The sequence below is a fragment of the Cotesia typhae genome, unplaced genomic scaffold, assembly GCF_013202065.1.
Source record: "Cotesia typhae breed Kobodo isofemale line unplaced genomic scaffold, CoteBio_Ctyphae scaffold_13, whole genome shotgun sequence".
Taxonomy (NCBI): Eukaryota; Metazoa; Arthropoda; class Insecta; order Hymenoptera; family Braconidae; genus Cotesia; species Cotesia typhae.
Genome location: NW_027423774.1, coordinates 19,291,643 through 19,308,476, shown reverse-complemented (window position 1 = coordinate 19,308,476; position 16,834 = coordinate 19,291,643). Strand labels below are relative to the sequence as shown.

Sequence of the window (16,834 nt, the reverse complement as noted above, 5' to 3'; positions counted from 1 at the left end):
TTAAGTTTAGATGTCAAAGAATTTTCCACAACAAACGAGAAATAATATAAAGTGTATAAGAAAGAGAAATAAGTTGTTATAGGAATAAAAAAAACACCGGATTTCCATCTCGTTATACTGTCTTTTTATTTTCAATTTCACGAGAATTTAATTTTAATTTCTCTGGAGCATTTACGAAAAAGATCATTTTAATATTTATGATTTTATAAATCTTATCATTGTTATTTTTTTTAATTATATTGCTCGGAAAATTTCTGAATTTTTATTTGAGCATTAAACGACTTTTATAATTTTTTAAAAAATTTTATTATTAATATTTAAGTTTGTGATTATTTATAGAAATTCAAAATTTTTTTAGTTACCTGTGATAGCCAAATCCTTGAAAAAAAAAAAAACACTTATGAATTTTTAAATATGACTAAAGCTTTAAACTAGCTCAAATCATTAAATTACAACCATTAAAACAATCAACAATAATGTTATAGTTATAAACAAAAAAAAGGAGATAGTGTAAAACAAAACAAAAAGAAAAAATAAAAAGAATACCGAGAAAAAAAGTTAAAAAGAGTGATCGGGTGAACGCGTCTTCTAGTAGTATAGGCGCGCGCATAAGTTTCGCATCTAAACCCAAAAGCTACTAACTGGCATTCAGTCTCAGTCGCGAATCGCGAGTGCGAGTGATGACAATGTGTCTTGATAACTCAACACTAATCACAGCCCCATTGTCGCGGTGAAATAATATTTTCTTAACTATAAAAAAAAAAAAAAAAATACCCGGCATTTTTAGAATTTCAAAAATTTAAATACAAGTCAGTGACTATTTTCTTGCAAAATCAAGACAATGCCTCTGCAAAACTAATTAACATTTAAAATTCACAAAAGTAAGTATTAATTAATTTATTTGGATATGTATTTTTAACCCAAACAATAAATAACAGAATAGCGGCGATAAATAAAATCTCGCACCCTTATTCATAAATTTTATTTATTAATGCCATTTCATTAGAGTCATTTTAAAAATTATTTTCACTCAGTTAAAAAATGTATTGTGCATAAACCCACAGTTCAACCGAGCGACCCAGTGGTTCAGCTTCTAAAGAAAGAAAACCATTCAGTTATTTTTATTTTTTTATTTCCATTTTATATAGAAAATTTTTTTTGTTTTTATTCTACCAAGGACTCGGATCTGTCTTTCACTTAACTCATGGAAATGTACATTGATAAAAGAAAGGTTGTTGGGGTGAGACAAGTAGTCGCGGTATTGTGAACCAAGTAACCGCGAATTTCACCTGTATTCTTAAGCATACATAAGTATACATAAGCCCGTCTATTCACCGACAATATACCTATATATAAATTTATAAATACAGATATTTATACATCATCTGAATGGAGTAAGTTGTATGCACAAAGTTTCTTTGACATGAGGATTGTCGGGGTTTAGATAAACGTCTAGCATAACCCTGATGGTTCACCGTTTATTTATAATTCAAGTTCCTCAGGCAGTCTTCACCTCTGGTAGACCAGAGAGTAGCTCCGTATCAAGGAAAATAAGATATAAACTCTTGATCCCTCCCAGAGGTACCTGCTTTACCCAAGACACGTTCTATTCGTTTCACCCGTGGAACTAAACTCACATTTTTTTACTTTATTTTCTTCTCATTTATTTTTAACGTATCTGCTCCTCAACTCGGCCGCTACCCACTCACTCACTTGTTCATGCTACACCGAAAATAAAGTACCCTCACAACAGTTAATTACTTCGAGTACACAACATGCTTCATACATTTATTAAGACTTTACATGGACATATTTTTGTAATAAAATCTCAAGTCGGACAACTTCCAGGACTTGCATTGTCGTTTCATTAAGACAATCGGGTTGAGTGTACTGATAATAAGTTGCCTCAAGACTAGTTGAATTAATTTTTAAAAAACACTAAAAAATTTTAAAAAGAATTCTTTATTTTAAAAAAAAAAATTTATAAATATTTTTAAAGTTGCATTTTTTGATAAATTTTCTCTTTGATAATTTATTTCTTAAAAAAATCGAAAAAATTGCCACATAAAAATTTTTTTAAACAATTAATTTAATTTTATTAAATGAAGAAATGTTTGGAATTTTTTATATTAGGATTTATCAACAAAACGAAAAGAAAAATAATTTTTATAAAAATTTGATCCTATGTTCCAAAATGAATTTTTTAAAAAAATATAATGAACATTTCCAAAGTTAAACTTGAGATAAATTGTTTAGTTATTATAATTGATATATACTGAGATCTATTTGTCGAGCTTAAACTTTAAATAATGGTGTTTTTTAATTGGGACTCGGTGGCGACGAGTCGACGAGTTGACGGGTAAAGAAAGGAGATCCACAGTAGGGTTGAGCGAGTATGAAAGCTTTGAATACATATTGAGCGATCCATACACACTGAGTGCATCATCAACTCTGCGAACGATTGAATAACAATGAGCCCTTTACCTTCCTGCTATTCATCAACTTCAACATACTCTCTTGTCTTGTCAATGACATGCTGCGTACAATGTTCTCCATCTACATCTGCGTCTGTGGTTCGCTTTACAGACTCCAGACACACATTGGTACACGTATGAGCATGTATTTCGTGTAGGTGTTGATAAATCGCACTTTTAATCTCGACTTTTCAACGTCAGTTCGTCAATTTTAGATTATATTTATTTAGCATATGTTTTTTTCTTTTTTTTTTTATGTTTATTTCACTTCGTTCGGGTAATTGATTGGTAAATGTTCGGTATTGATAGCAATTAACCTTAATTGATTGAGTTTTATGTAGGCTCGCTAAATTTTCATACCGAGTTTTAATTATATTTTATAATTTGGCAATTATTTTACCATCAAAGAGAGGGAAATTAAAAGGGGATCGTTAATTAAATTTTGTTGGAGTTTTTAAAATATTTATCGTTAGTTTATTTATTATTATTATTTTTTTTTTTTTATAATGGATTAATGTTCACAGAATATATATTTCAAGAGAATGATAATAATGATGTAGATGTTTAAATAGTGTGGGTTGATCTTTAGTGAGGTCAAAAGTAATTATCGGTTTACAAGAGGGGCCAAGTTTATTCAAACACTCCTCTGCAGGGTGGAGTTTAGGTTTGTTCAATAAAACCGCTAAGACTTAAAGTACACGATCGAAATAGTTGTCGCCGGGTGTAATTAAAATATTCATTATTTTTATTTATTTTAGGGAAGTTATTTATAAAAAAAACTCAATAAGCACGAATAAATTTAAAATGAACTGTTATATTCAGATTGAGAATGAATGATCATTGGAATCAATGATTATTTTTATATTGCGTAGGTTTCTTTTCATTGGCTCGTAGACTTTAAATACAGAACGTCATTCTTGGATTGGATTTACAATAGGTCACGACTGTCGAATACGAACAGGATATTAAAAACTGTTAATTCGTAATTATTTAACGATCGAAAAAAATCTTGAAAGATGAATTAATATTAGAATAACCGTGAGATTCTCTCTTAGAGTTCTTATTCTTCCGTTTTTTAAATGGATATTCAAATTAAAAAGTTAATAAGAGTTTGTACAATAAAAAAGATATAATAACCTCATTGAGATTCGCTAATTACTTTCGAGTTTCGTGTTAAATAATTCATGGTTAAAGTATAGAAAATATTCAAGACTTGAAATAATATAAAAATATTTTTTTAAGTATTATTGAAATAACAATAATAATGATTTTAAAAAATTGATTTTAAAATATAACGTAATCAAAAATAATATTGTGTTAATTTGACCCAGACTTGATTTGATACGCTCCGAACAAATTATTTAGATTATTTGTGAAGTTTGATACACCAACAAGTACAAACTAACAAATTTATAAAGTGAAATCCCGAAAAGTACTGAATGTGACGTATATCGGGCAGGTATATCGCGTAAAATTTTACCCTATAGATTTATTTATGTTTGTACAAAACTGACGTTAAATTCGATTCCAATTGCTCGGTGGTTTTATTTTACACACACGTATATATATATATATATATATATATATATATATATATATATATATATATATATATATATATATATATATATATATATATACGTATGCATGATATATTTATGTTTGTCTATACATTTAGTACCCAGAACTTTTTTTTATAATTCGAGATAAATTATCGTGCGATGCGGGATGTCATACGGATTAATAGTGTCACGTACAAAAGCTCCACTGTCCAGGTCACTCTGATATATTGACATTTTATTGCCAACTATTTACTATCTCTATATTTAATCTGTCATTTTTGTTAAGTTTCCAGATAAGTAAACAGTTAAATTTTACAAATTACTCGACAGACAATAAACCAATATTATTTTATTTTCACTTCTCTTCGATACGTGGAAATCGATAACACCGATTCATCTTCTGTCCCTTCTCTAGGACTTTAGATACCGCTCTAATTCATGATTCTTGATTGAGATTTCACCATTTATTGCATTGTATATACATATTTACTTTCATATAGATATTCACATGAATATTCATTAGATAGATTGTCGAGAAATTCACAGAATTACGATGAATCTTTCAAGAATTTAATCTAGTCTTTTTATTGAAAAAATTCTGGGATATTTATTTTAAATATTTCATGATTAAAACGTGATGGAATGACATTTTTTTTTCTTCAATCTTTTTTGCATTGCTGAATTTTGCTAAGTTAATTTATAAATTATTAAAAATAAAATTCTGTAAAGTTCTTTAATTACATTTTTATAAAATTGAAGCGATTGGATTTTAATTTACTTAATACGTTGATTAAAAAATAATTAATAAACAGATAAAAGAAATGTTAAATAAATTTTATAAAGAATTTTTTTAAATTTGTACTTCAAAAATTAGCCCACAAAAAAGTTTAACTTTTTTTTACGATTAATAATTCTTGCTTACTTCAATATTTAATTTTATTTACGTTTTACAATTGACTTAATTGAATTTCGTTCGAATTTTAAAATTAAATTTTCCACAATATTGATATTAAATTAATGAAAACTGAAAACAATGAAGTGAAGTAATTAAAAATTTCAACCCACCTAATTATTTATCATCTCGAAGTAAATAAACCCTTTTGCGGTTTGCTCGTCCGATAGACTGGAAATGAAATCCGATCTACGTCACCACTTCCGATTATCAGGAATTAGCTATTGGTTAAAAGTGGGGACGAATTCACCAATTGGTTCTGTAACTAAAGACCGAGTGAGAGCAGAAAGAGACATTCAGTCTCAGTCGGAGTAAAACTCAATGAGCAATTTCCTTTAGACTGATAACAAGGCCAAATTTCTCTCGTCCCGACAATTTTCTTCCCGACTTGTCAGTCGCTCTGGTTGACCTGCACTCAGTTTTTAAATTAAATAACGCTTTCTTCTTCATTCCAAATCATGTTATTTTTATTATAAATTCCGTAAAATTGAATAAAATAATTAATATTCATTTTAGTCTTCAAAGCTTTAATAAATTCGTTGTTAACCTTCACTTATAAAAGCCAATGTTACTTCATCATAAATTCTTTGTGCTTCATATCAAAAGAATTCGCAATTATAATAATTTACTAATTCATAAACTTCAATTAGTCATTGTCAAGTTTTTATAAAAATTTTAATAATTTAATTTCAAAAAAAAAAAAAAATAAATAATTATGTAATTTTGTGAGCACTCGAATTAATATTTATATTTGCACGGAAAACCTAAATGTGCAAAAGCTGCTTCGAGTTGTTCTATTATTGTGAACGTTCAAGCACTCTTTGATAGTGCGAATCAGCAAGTGCCGTGTGTATGTTTGCCACTGTTTTTTTTCTTTACGCTTTCAGTGTCGGCTTTTTTCCGTAATTTCAACACTGAGATTAACTTTATTCTACACAAACTATTTTTCTCCGTCAACACAAAGCTTTTTTATACTTATTTTTATGTCCTTTACTTAAAAAAAAATATTTACACTTTTTTTTATATATATATTTTTTTTAATTACTACTTTTGCAATTTACAAAAGATAAAGAAATGTTGTTGGAAAATTTTTCATTTGGATTTTGTATAGGCTACCCTCGCTGTCTATAAACGTGTATATAATAGTTCAATTGGGAAAACGGCTGTAATTTTCTGGCTGAACAAATACTGCTGGATTTCCCGAGTCAAATAGCCTGAGAAAAATAAATCGTAAAATGTTCAATCTATATATATATCAGATAATGCTTGATTAAGATAGTTTTAGATAATACCACTAAATTAGATGTATTGTTCATTTATTCTAGCTATCATGATCATGATAATGACGATAAATAAAATTAGAGATAAATTTTGTGAGCATTACAATTGACCTGAAAATGAGATTTGATTTTTAAAAAATTATTTTTGAATTAAACAAAAATTTTAAAAATGACAAGAGTAAAATTATAAATTTTTTTCAGTGCAATTTTGAGTAAAAATAAACTCAAAGTATTTCTTAAAAAGAAACTTACTGATCTATTATTTTGCAGAAATTATGATTAGATACCAATACATATTTTTTAGCAATACCCTCATGTATAATTTATTTATTCATAAAATCATTATTCCGCTAAACGATATAGCTGGGTACGAATATCTAATCAAGCCAACTGACATACGCATTGCGACGGTTTCTCTATTTTCATCAAAATATCAAATAAACCCCACGATACGCCAATTTTAAATTACAAAATGTTATTCCACCTTATTTTCCATTGCCAGAAATATAATTTATAATCCACATTATTGTAAAATTTGTAACCTCCAAAATGTTAAAATTAAATAACCTACTAGCGATCGGGCTAATTATACTTTATAATATTCATTAGATTTGTTATAAAAATTTAATTCGAGTCGTAGCGTGTACATGTATATTTAAAGAGGAGAATTAATAAAAATGTCACTAACGCTACTAATGAAATTTTCCAGGTCTGACTGCATATAAATTGTGCTACTTGATACCCGCGTATTTATATATTTAGAGATATTCCTTCGACGAACAGCGTTGTGAAAATAATTATTCAATTTATTACTATATCAGAAAGTGAAATACGTAATTTATAAATTTATTATATTTTTCAATATTTATAAGAGAAATAAGAAATACTGAAAGCTTGTTAGCAAACACGCTGAGAGCGAGACTATTTACTGTATGAATTAGCTGTCAGTTTATATTTTAACAACCATCAATTTTATTCAATTTAACATCAATCTATTTATAAGACTATTAATATAAATAACTTATCAATAAATATAAATATATACTTCACTTTTTTATGGTGAAATAAAATATTTTATATTCAACATTTATTAACTATTTGATGTTTTTTTTTATAACAGTAAAAATCATTTATTAATTTTTAAAAGAATTTTTTATATAACAATAATAATAATAATAGTAATAAAAATAAAATCTTTAATTTTAATTTATTACTTGCGATGTTTTATAATAGAGAGATAAAAAATTAATGAGCGATTAAAGTGAACAAAGTTATTGAATTGGCAGTTAATTAATTTATGCTGTATCTGAAATTCAAACTGATTCAACGGAATAGTTTCGGTGGATAGGTACTGTTGCATTGGTAAGCAAATGTAAATGAGAGAATATATAATTAATTATAGTGGCGATATGTGGAAGCGTTGATAATACAATTAATCTCCCATGTCGACACTCGACACTAAATACCAAATGCGAGCCAGTTTGATTAATCGATATTGACTTTGTCAAGAATCCCATCAAGTGCTTTTTACAAACATCGACATACATTTATGGGTAAACCAACTAAAATTTACTACTTTGTATATTTACTCACTACATGTTTTACATTATCCGTTCTACGTGTAATTAAACCGTCCCAGTAAGCAACCAGCGAACCTATTTAAATGTCCTCCCTCTTATTTCTTCCTGCCACTGACGGGGTTTTATTCTTCCGCTTTCAAAGCTCTGCTCCTGTATTAGATTTTTTACAACTCGTGGATTTGAACGAGCGAGTACTTCTTTGAAGGCTTTACTTTACGTTTACTCTACTTCTTTCTTTCATTTCATAAGTCTTAGCTTCCCATTCAATCTTGTTCGCTGAAAATAAATTTAAAAAAAAGGAAATATATTATTTTATATTTTTATCTAAGCTACAATTTTTTTTTTTTTTTAATTAAAGAATTTTAATTTATTTAAAAAAAAAAAAAAAATTCGAATGACAACAAATTTGAAAACAGTGATAAAAAAATTCTCGATACATTGGAGCTTAAAAAAAGTTATTGAGGAGTAATTTAGTGCTTAAAATGAATACAGATGAGATTCGAAGAAAAGAAGAAATAAAGCCGAAGAAAGAAAAAATCAAAGAAGAGAAGAAAGAAAGGCATTTGTAGACGCGTTTTCTCGAGTAGCCGATGAAGAATAAAGAGTGGTCGAAGAATCAATAGCTCAATTTTAAGTATTTTCTGATGTTGAGTAAAAGCGAACGTATCCGAGCACACCCGACCTTATTTTGATCACCTCAATGTTATTAAATCATACATTTTTCTTCATCTTTTTCTTTATTTGCTTATATTGCTAAATTAACAATTTTTTATTTTTCTTATTTCAGCGTGAAACTTGGGAATTTATTTGCGTGTCTTCTGACGCAAGCTCTCGCCAAGAATTTGAATAAATATTAATATCACTCCACATTAATTTACAAAGAAGTAAATAAATAAAATACTTGGATAAGATGGATAGAAAGATATTTATATTTTTAACATTTATCACTTCAAATTATCTCACGGCTGGCAAGTTGTACGTTAATGTCAGTGGCGATATAACACTTGGAGCGCTTTTTCCCGTCCACAAGAAAGGCTCCGACGGAAAGAGCTGTGGTAATATTCAGGTGAGCTTAAGTAAAGTTGCTTGTTTTCTAGGCGATAATAATAAAAATAATAAAAAAATATAAACTAAAGGCAAACTTTTATAAAAATAAAAACAAAATAAGATTTGGTTAAATAGATAAGACGAGAACCCTTCACACGGCTTTTCGATCGAGTGGGTACTTTTACAACGGAAAGTCACGTGTCACTGCCCGGTAGACACGTCAAATCGTACTTCACTGTATCTTGACACAGGCAGTAGAGCCAAAAAAGTAAATTTATAATAAAAAAATGAGCAAGTGTCTTTGTATTTGGCAGGAACCCAATTGGAACGAGTAGATCGGAGTTTCTTCAGCTCAACTTGAATTATATAATATATGACTATGACTGTAAGAATTTGAGCCATTTATTACTGATAACATCTAGAGCAGGGTATAGAATGCGGTATAAATTTTCCATGTAATTGAAAAAAAATTTATCGGTCATAGTTATTAAAGAATATGATTTAATTCATTTATCGATTTTCCTTTCCGTGGATATTTATTGAAATTACCATTTTTATAAAATTTTATATTATCAATGAAAAAAATTTTTAACATGCCTATATCAAACCTGACGTGGTCATATAATCCGAAATAAAATTTTTCAAAATATAGTATTCAAATTTTCCAACAGGTGGCGCATAGTCGTTGAATCTTCTCACTACCAGAGAGTTAATTTTTGAGATATTAATATATAAAATAAAATTTGACGGATAGATTTCTAGAAAAAATAAATACTCATAATAAATAAAATCCCAATTTTTTTTTTTAGGGTAAAGTAAAGATCGAATTTTTCTTTTATTTTTCATCGAGTTATTTCATGGACTTTTTTTTTGCAGTTAGAAGATGGTATTCAACCTCTAGAGGCAATGCTTTTCACTGTACAACAGATAAATCAAAATCCGAGAATCCTACCGGGGATAAAACTCGGTGTTCTTGCTTTTGATTCCTGTGACAATCCAAATCATGCGCTGCAGCAAGCATTGAATTTCGTAAAGGGTAAATATAAATATCATTCATGACGTATTGAATTGTGTAGACTGAATTGTGAGGCTAAAGATAATATTTGCTGTCATTTTTATTCAATATAAAAAAATTTGTGTTTTTTATTTTTTAAAATAAAAGGATTCATAGCTCACGTGAACGAATACCACGACACGGAATTCCAGTGCTCAGACGGAAGCGTTCCAAGATTTCTGGGTGGAGGGTTTGATAAAGTCGTCTCAGTTCTTGCCGCCCAGTCGAGTTCGGTAACGCTACAGGTAATGAACCTAAAATAAAGTAAACGATGCGGGAAAAAACGTTAAGTTGATTGATCGGAAGCCATGTTCCTAGTTCAGTTAAATTTATTCCAATTGAGTTTTCTTGGTTGTTACCAGCGTAAACAACCTGTATCCGTCAAAGGGATGCATTAAACACTCGAGCGAACTAGAATTTCAGAACAGGTTAATTCTGGTTAACTCCCTTCTGATAAATTTGTTCAATCAACTCTTTACAAAGATACATTCGTTAAATTATTTATATAAACACTTTTTATCAAAAACACTTTATAGTTTTAGTTTATAAATTAATTTACCAAATATAATTATTTTTGCTGGGCGATTATTTTTTCATTTTGCAAAAAGGTTAAAAATTATGTTTTTTTATTTCAATCTAATTTTTACGGATTTTTATTGCTTATAGTTAAAAATAAATAACTCAATCGAAAAGGTGAGAATTTCTTACATGAAAATTAGCCTTATAAGCATTTTTATTAAAATTTTTTCTGTTCCAAAAAAATTATTAAAAAATTAAAAAATTGGGGAAATTAAAAAAAAAATTTTTTTCGTGCAAAAAATCCTTGCACGAAATTTAAAAACAATTTGAATTTATTTTGCAAAATGACCATGATAAATTAAACTCTCAATGATTTCCTGTGAGCGATCCAAAATTACTGATTACTGACTACAATAGCTTACACGAATAGTAAATATTAAAAATCAACTACTAAATTCCAAATATTCCTATTCTTCATTTCAACCCTGTGATTTTTTTCGCTTATTTGTATTTCCATTATTTTCACTACAATAGAAACGACAGATGATAGAAAAATCGTATGGTATTTACAGCCAGCTGGCGAGATTTTTTTTTATTACGTGTTTTTTTTTTATCCAGGTTGCTTTAATGCTCCGATTATTTGGTGTACCACAAATATCGTACATGGCGACTTCACCATCGCTGAGTAGCAAAGAAAAATATCCGCATTTTTTTCGAACCGTACCAAGTGACGTGAATCAAGCGCACGCTATGCTAGAAATTCTCAAGTAAGTTTTCTCCAAACGACGAAGTATATTTCAAAAACGTTTTTAAATTTCTTTACTTCAAGTGTTAAAATAAATTTATCGAAGAAGCTGAAATTCAAAAGACTCTTCTTCCCTAAAAATTGCTTTTTATTTATTTATTAATTTTTTTTTCAATAAATAAATAGACATTTTATGTGTAACATTCATAAAAAAATTAAAAATTTTTAATTTGATTGAATGTTTGGATTAGTTCACTCAATTAAACTTCCAAATTATAACTTTGACAATCTGAAGTTTAGTTGCTGTTACTTTGAAGTTTTGTCAATTTAAACTTCAGAACAAATATCGAGATCGAATTGTTATATTTTTCATACATAATGAGACAAAAACAAGAAAAATTTATGTTTATATTATTTTATAAAAAAATTACAAATTTATTGAAACATTTTATTTATTTTTTATAAAAATCAGCAATTATCATAAAATTAATGCAAATTTTATTAAAAAAAAATATATAATTTTATTTGATGAATTATTAATTAGAAAAAAATATGTCTGATTTTTTTTTTAATTAACAATTAAACCTTTAATTAAAAAAAAATATCTAGAAAAAATTGTATTTATTTTGAAAAAAATTATAAAAAAAATTACGAAATTAAAAAAAAAAAAGCATCTTTTAAAGTCAAAAATAGTTTTAATGAACAAATTTAAGAATCTAAAAATAGATTTATAATTTTAATTCAGATTAAAAAAAAAAAAAATCTGAAATTGTAACTCCAGCGGAGTTGTGGGATTAATAGGATGTACTGAGAAAATACATTGAGTGCTATTACTTGTTAGTGGTTGAGCGGGTGGAAAGCTCGTATTCCAGAATCCGCAATCCTCTGTCCGAGACGTACACCCGAAAGTTTTTAGTAAAACTATTGGCATTGTTCTAGGCGATTTGAGTGGACTTACGTGTCAGTGGTCTACTCCGACACCGAGTACGGTAATCACGGATACGAGACCTTAGTTTCGCTGGCCAACAACTATTCAATCTGCTTCAGTGCGCCGCAGAGGATAGACAAGGAGCATTTCGTAGCAGAAGACTACGATAACGTTATTCGTACAATCACTAACAAAACTCAAGTTCGAGGTACGTTTCCTGTAATCGATTCCAGTCTGCTCTTCTATTATATTCGATGTTTCGTTCAAGCTCTATCCCGCCTATGACTAACTATAACTGTTAACTATACACCCACACACCCTCGAATTCGTCGCTTGACAGCCAAAGCGCTTTGTTTCTGTCTGCTAGGAAAAATTGCTTGTACTCCTCGCTATTCACCTTGCTAATGGAATTTCAGCTCTGATTTTTTTGTCTTCGGAAAAAAATCGAAAAGAAGCCACAAAGACGGATTAAAAAAAATCGCCATTGAACTTTTTGAAATAATGAAGTTAATTAATTAATACTTTTTTTTTTTTTTTTTTTTATGAAACATAAAATTTTTAAGTTACTTACTACTTAATACATTAATTTATTAATCGGCTTTACGGATTAAAGGTACCAGTTGATTTTATTACAAGATTTACATTAATTAAACTCCAGCGATTTGTAAGCGGATTAAGTTTTGTCGTACTGAAAATCGAAGTAAACTTTTATTTATTGATAAAACAAACTAAAAAAAAATTTTTTCTGCTTGATTCAAGGCAAAAAATAACTCGAAATGATTATTTTAGTTAGAGATTATTCCTCTTGAATCAAGTTACTTTTTATCACTATAAAGTCCAAACTTCTATAATTAGATAAAGATAACTTGGTAAAATAATAAATTTTATTTCAGTGGTAGTACTTTTCGCCGAGAAAACAACAACTCTTCGAGTACTCGAAGCCGCTCGACGGCTTGGAGTTGGCACAAGATTTGTGTGGATTGGAAGCGACGCTTGGCCAAGTACAAATCATCGCGACCTGCACAGTTCGGGAAATTACAATAGGGACCAAGAAACTGTTGTGCTAGAGGGTGCGCTTGCCGTTCAACCCTTGTCGAGACACTTGGATGGTTTTGATGATTATTTTACTAATTTGACCCTAAGTCACGCTGAAGTCAATCCTTGGTTTCAGGAACTTTGGCAAGAGTATCATAAGTGCGATAAAGATACATTGGTAATTAAATATTTTCAATTAATATGATGTATAATAAAAAAAAAATAATAATAATAACAATAGCCTCTATAATTTTTCATTTATTTAATTTATTAATTTTATTATTATTACAAGCAACCTTGCAGTCTCTATTGATGTTTTTAAATATATAAGCTCATCCCGATGTTACACTCATCAAGAGCTTTCATTTGAGTACCCACATGCATTTTGATATATTTTTCATATATTCATATATATATATATATATATATATATATATATATATATATATATATATATATATATAAATATTTAAAATATATGAAAAATTGATGTGGGTACTCAAATGAAAGGTCTTGATGAGTGTAACATCGGGATGAGCTTATATCTTTAAAAATGTCAATAATCAAGAAATTACATTATATGAATTGAATAAATTCAATTTTTTTTTCATCATTTATAAAAAAATTCCAATAAATAATAATAAAACAATATTTCCAGGACGGCTGTGATGATCCATCAATGAAAATGAAATATCGAACAGCTTACAAGCAGCAAAGATTTATCCACTTCGTTCGGGATGCGGTTTACGCGGTGGCTCATGCGTTGCATAATCTACAGGTGGAGGCATGTGGGAAGAATTTCATCGGTATTTGCGACAGAATGAGACACATAGACGGTGAAACTCTGTCAAAGTACTTGAGTACGGTCACGTTCAAAGGTAAGTAAGTGAGTAAGTCTTGTTCAGTCGCAAACTGCATGATGTTGATGTACTCAAGTGTATTATTACTTAAGCGGCAAACATTCGGGAATTTCCATCTATGGAGCACAGACACTGCAAACTCAACTAGTACACTCCACACTACTCTACATTACATCTTGTGCTTTCAGATGAAGCTGGTAATCCATTTAGGTTCGTTAACAAAGTTGACGGTCCACCCCGCTATTCTATTTTGAATTTCCAGCGCGAAGACGACGGAACTTATCGCTGGCACGTTGTAGGCAATTATACCCGTAAGTTTTCTTCAGAATCATCAGCGAATAAAGTCCTCTTAAATTAAATTACTGCTGTTTAATCTAAAGCCCAATCTTTGAATCCACAGAAACGAACGGCGCAAAACCGATTTTGTTAGTCGACGAAACAAAGTTAAAATATCGCAGCGACAATGAATCAGGAGCGAAATTTTTCCCCAGATCGGCTTGCTCGTCGCCTTGCCAGCAGAACCAGGTCGCTGTCAGGGAAAAACAGGACGCTTGTTGCTGGCACTGCCAAGATTGCGGCTCCTACCAGTTCAAAGCTGACGAGCACCGCTGCCAAGACTGCGAAAAAGGAAAACAGCCCACCAGTGACAGAAAAAGTTGCGAACTAGTCGAAGAAGAATTTATTGACTACTCAAATCCTTGGGCCGTGGGCGCGATAGCTGTTGCTAGTTGCGGTAAAAAAATTTATTAATTAACCAATCAACTAGCTCAAAGTTTTTATTGCTGATAATTGTAATCTACAGGAATACTGGCGACTATCTTTGTGCTGTCAGTTCTCTGGATTTACAGCGACACGCCGATAATAAAAGCCTCCGGTCGCGAATTGTCCTCGCTATTATTGGCAGGAACGCTGATATCATTTTTGATGACGTTCGCTATTGTCGCGGAGCCGAATGTCGAGACATGTGCTATCACCAGGTTCGGAGTTGGCTTCTGCTACACGCTTTGCTACGCGGCTCTGGTCACTAAGACCAACAGGATCCACAGGATCTTCAATAAAAAGTGCCACAGCCTTCATAAGCCGAAATACACGAGTCCAAAGTCTCAAATTGTTATTACGGGGCTCATTACTTTCGTAGAAATTTTTATCAATGCTCTGTGGCTGTATATTGTACCCTCGTCAATTTTCTACTCGTATCCTACCAGGGACACGAGGATACGCATCTGCAGCGGGCTTGATGATGAGTCTTACTTGGTTGGATTAGTTTATCCCTTTATTTTGATAGGTTTGTAAGAACAAAATAAAAAAAATATTATTTAAATTTTTTGAAAAAGTTTAGTAATTATTTACAAGTGGGGTCCACCTTACTTTTGGCCATATCTAGGTAAAAAATTAACATTTTTTAATTTTTTTTATTCTGCTTATTTTTACGGCGCATTTATGATAAAAAATATCGTGAAAGAAAAAAATTAAGATTTCGATAACTTTTTTGCTTTCAAAAGTTGGAAAAATTTTGGCTCTCATGTTTTTGGATAAAATTTATATTTTATCTTTTTTTGATATATATTTTTTTGAAAAGTGCATAAATAAACGAACAATTAAAAAAAAAAGTTAAATATCACAATTTTCTAAAAAATTGATAAATTTTTTTGATAACTTGTAAAATTTGTTAAAATTGTGATAATTAACTTTTTTTTTTTTCATTGCTAATTTTTTTTATGTATTCTTAAAAAAAAAAAAAAATAGATCAAAAATTCCAAAAAAATGAAAATTGAAATAATGGACCTCACTTGTAATTACCAAAAATTTTTTTGTAATACATTTAAAATTAAAAAAATTTAATTTCCATTGGACAAGTATATTCCTTAATGAAATGATTGATTTATCAACTGATTGATTGACTTGTTTATGTACTGAATTGCAGTGATTTGCACAATATACGCAGTGAAAACAAGAAAATGCCCGGATGGATTCAACGAAACCAAACACATTGCCTTCACGAATTACACGACATTGATACTCTGGCTAGCGTTCGTGCCGCTGTACCTGGCGTTCACCAGTAATGCAATCAGAGTTGTTACACTGGCGCTGTCACTCTCTTTGAGCGGAATGGCGCAACTTGGGTGCTTGTTTTTTCCAAAAGTTTATATCGTGTTGATGAAGCCGGAGAAAAATACGAAAGAACTTGTTATGGCGCATCACAGAAGTTCCACTTATTTGTCGTCACCCGCAGCGATGCCGATTGTTGTTCTCAATGGTAATCCATTCGTATTTTCCACACCAATCAAAAAGGCATAAAAGTTGGTACTATTTTTTCAGTTTTTTTTTTTTTAACCAGTTGCTTATTAACAAAGTAACAATTTTAAAAAAATTGTATCACTAATCATAATCATTATCATTAATTATTAATTAATACACAAATATAGTAAATTGATTGTTATTTTAATAAAGAATTATTTTAGGTAATTATTTGAAAAATATTCAAGGTAGTGAATCATTACTAAGATCATCGCGTAGTTGTAGCACAACTTCAACTTCATGTAAATATTATTATTATTTTTTTTTTTTTATTATTGTTATGAATTAATTAATTAATTTTTATAAATTTTAGGTAATACAAAGCCATTGATTGATATCAATACGTCGAACGAAGCAATTAATGAAAACACCGAGTCAGAATTAAAGCTGACGTAAAGATTTTTTATAAAAAAAAAAATAACAAACGAACTGGGACACAATAGACAATGCTTCCCAAATAATTAATGGTTAATCAATCAATTAATTTTTCCAGTGTAAAA

General features: G+C 29.5%; 1 protein-coding gene across 2 annotated transcripts; it reads left to right on the top strand.

Moving 5' to 3' along the window:
- The first annotated feature begins 683 nt into the window (after positions 1 to 683).
- LOC141534140 (metabotropic glutamate receptor 3) lies at positions 684 to 16,786 on the top strand. Of its 2 annotated transcripts, none has more exons than XR_012480377.1 (14): positions 684 to 881; positions 8,636 to 8,914; positions 9,772 to 9,931; positions 10,058 to 10,194; positions 11,087 to 11,235; positions 12,153 to 12,349; positions 13,035 to 13,354; positions 13,835 to 14,054; positions 14,225 to 14,347; positions 14,437 to 14,769; positions 14,839 to 15,321; positions 15,961 to 16,336; positions 16,499 to 16,576; positions 16,648 to 16,709. XR_012480377.1 is itself a non-coding variant. In XM_074253287.1 (14 exons), exons 2-14 carry the CDS (start codon positions 8,759 to 8,761, stop codon positions 16,728 to 16,730), a joined length of 2,772 nt encoding a protein of 923 aa, XP_074109388.1. In that variant the 5' UTR covers positions 684 to 881; positions 8,636 to 8,758; the 3' UTR covers positions 16,731 to 16,786. The 2 variants fall into 2 exon arrangements, 1 of the variants encoding a protein (XP_074109388.1); XM_074253287.1 differs by having other exon boundaries at positions 15,961 to 16,293; positions 16,648 to 16,786.
- Positions 16,787 to 16,834: the final 48 nt, after the last annotated feature.